Source organism: Camellia sinensis, chromosome 15 (assembly GCF_055761805.1).
Source record: "Camellia sinensis isolate YWXY chromosome 15, ASM5576180v1, whole genome shotgun sequence".
Taxonomy (NCBI): Eukaryota; Viridiplantae; Streptophyta; class Magnoliopsida; order Ericales; family Theaceae; genus Camellia; species Camellia sinensis.
In genome coordinates this window covers 98,087,610-98,088,700 of record NC_138975.1, presented here as the reverse complement: position 1 = coordinate 98,088,700, position 1,091 = coordinate 98,087,610, and the positions used below count along the sequence as shown (strand labels likewise).

The 1,091-nt window shown below is 47.8% G+C and overlaps 1 protein-coding gene across 1 annotated transcript; it reads right to left on the bottom strand.

Annotated features, from left to right (window-relative positions):
• Positions 1-512: 512 nt before the first annotated feature.
• Positions 513-851, bottom strand: LOC145813145 (uncharacterized). The gene has a single exon (XM_082908417.1). It carries the CDS (start codon positions 849-851, stop codon positions 513-515), a length of 339 nt encoding a protein of 112 aa, XP_082764543.1.
• Between the last annotated feature and the right edge of the window lie 240 nt (positions 852-1,091).

The following is a 1,091-nucleotide window of genomic DNA, read 5'->3' as shown; positions in this document are numbered from 1 at the left end:
TCAGAGGCTTTTTTTCTTTGGGCACTCCGAATTCAGAGTCTTAATCAGCCCAAAAGTGTCATGCACTGATGGGGCTTTGAATTCGGAGGCTTTTTGTCTTGGCCAATCGTGACATGCACGAAGGGCGCTCTGAATCCAGAGTCTTAATCGGCCCAAAAGTGTCATGCACTAATGAGGCTCCAACTTCATCGTGACATCCACGAATGGCGCTCCGAATCCAGTGTCTTAATCGGCCCAAAAGTATCTTGCACTGATGGGGCTCCAAATTCGGAGTTTTAATCGGAGGTCTTGAACTGAGTTACACAATAAGAAAAAACAAAACTTTGCATTGCAAAAGTGAAATCTGTTCATGGCGGATCATTCAAACAGTTATCATGCCCTACAAGTCGGGTCTAATGATAGAATTTACGCAAATGCGGGGAGTTCCAAACGCGTGGCAGACTCCTGCCAAATATGTCTTTGAGATGATAAGGCCCCGTTCTGGCCACTGAGTCGATCTGGTAGGGGCCGTCTCAATTAGGACCTAACTTTCCATCAGCCAGCTTCCTAACAGCTGGAAGCACTTTCTTCAGGAGCAATTCACCTAGTACATAGCAGCGTAGCTGGACACGTTGGTTATACGACTTAGCAAGCTGTTGCTGGTACCGTGCCATGGTGGTAAGGGCACGGCCTCTTCGTTCTTCAATCAGAGTCAAATCCAAAGCCAGCATCATATTGTTTCGGCCCATGTCAAAATCTTTTGATTTCAAGGTTGGGAGGCTGATCTCCAGGGGGATAATTGCCTGTGTTCCAAAGCACAAAGCGAATGGCGTTTCCCCGGTGGACCGTCTCGGGGTTATGCGATGAGCCATAATACACCCGGCAGTTCTTCAACCCATCGGCCTTTCGCCTTTTCTAGCCTCTTTTTGATGCCATCTAAAATGGTTTTATTGGAGGCTTCAGCTTGGCTATTACTCTCTGGATAAGCCGGGGTGGAGAAGTTGGGCCGAATACCATACTTACTGCAAAGCTCCCGTTAGACTCCGCAGTCAAACTGGGTGCCGTTGTCTGATATAAGTGCTCCGGGAATGCCGAACCGCGTTATAATATTT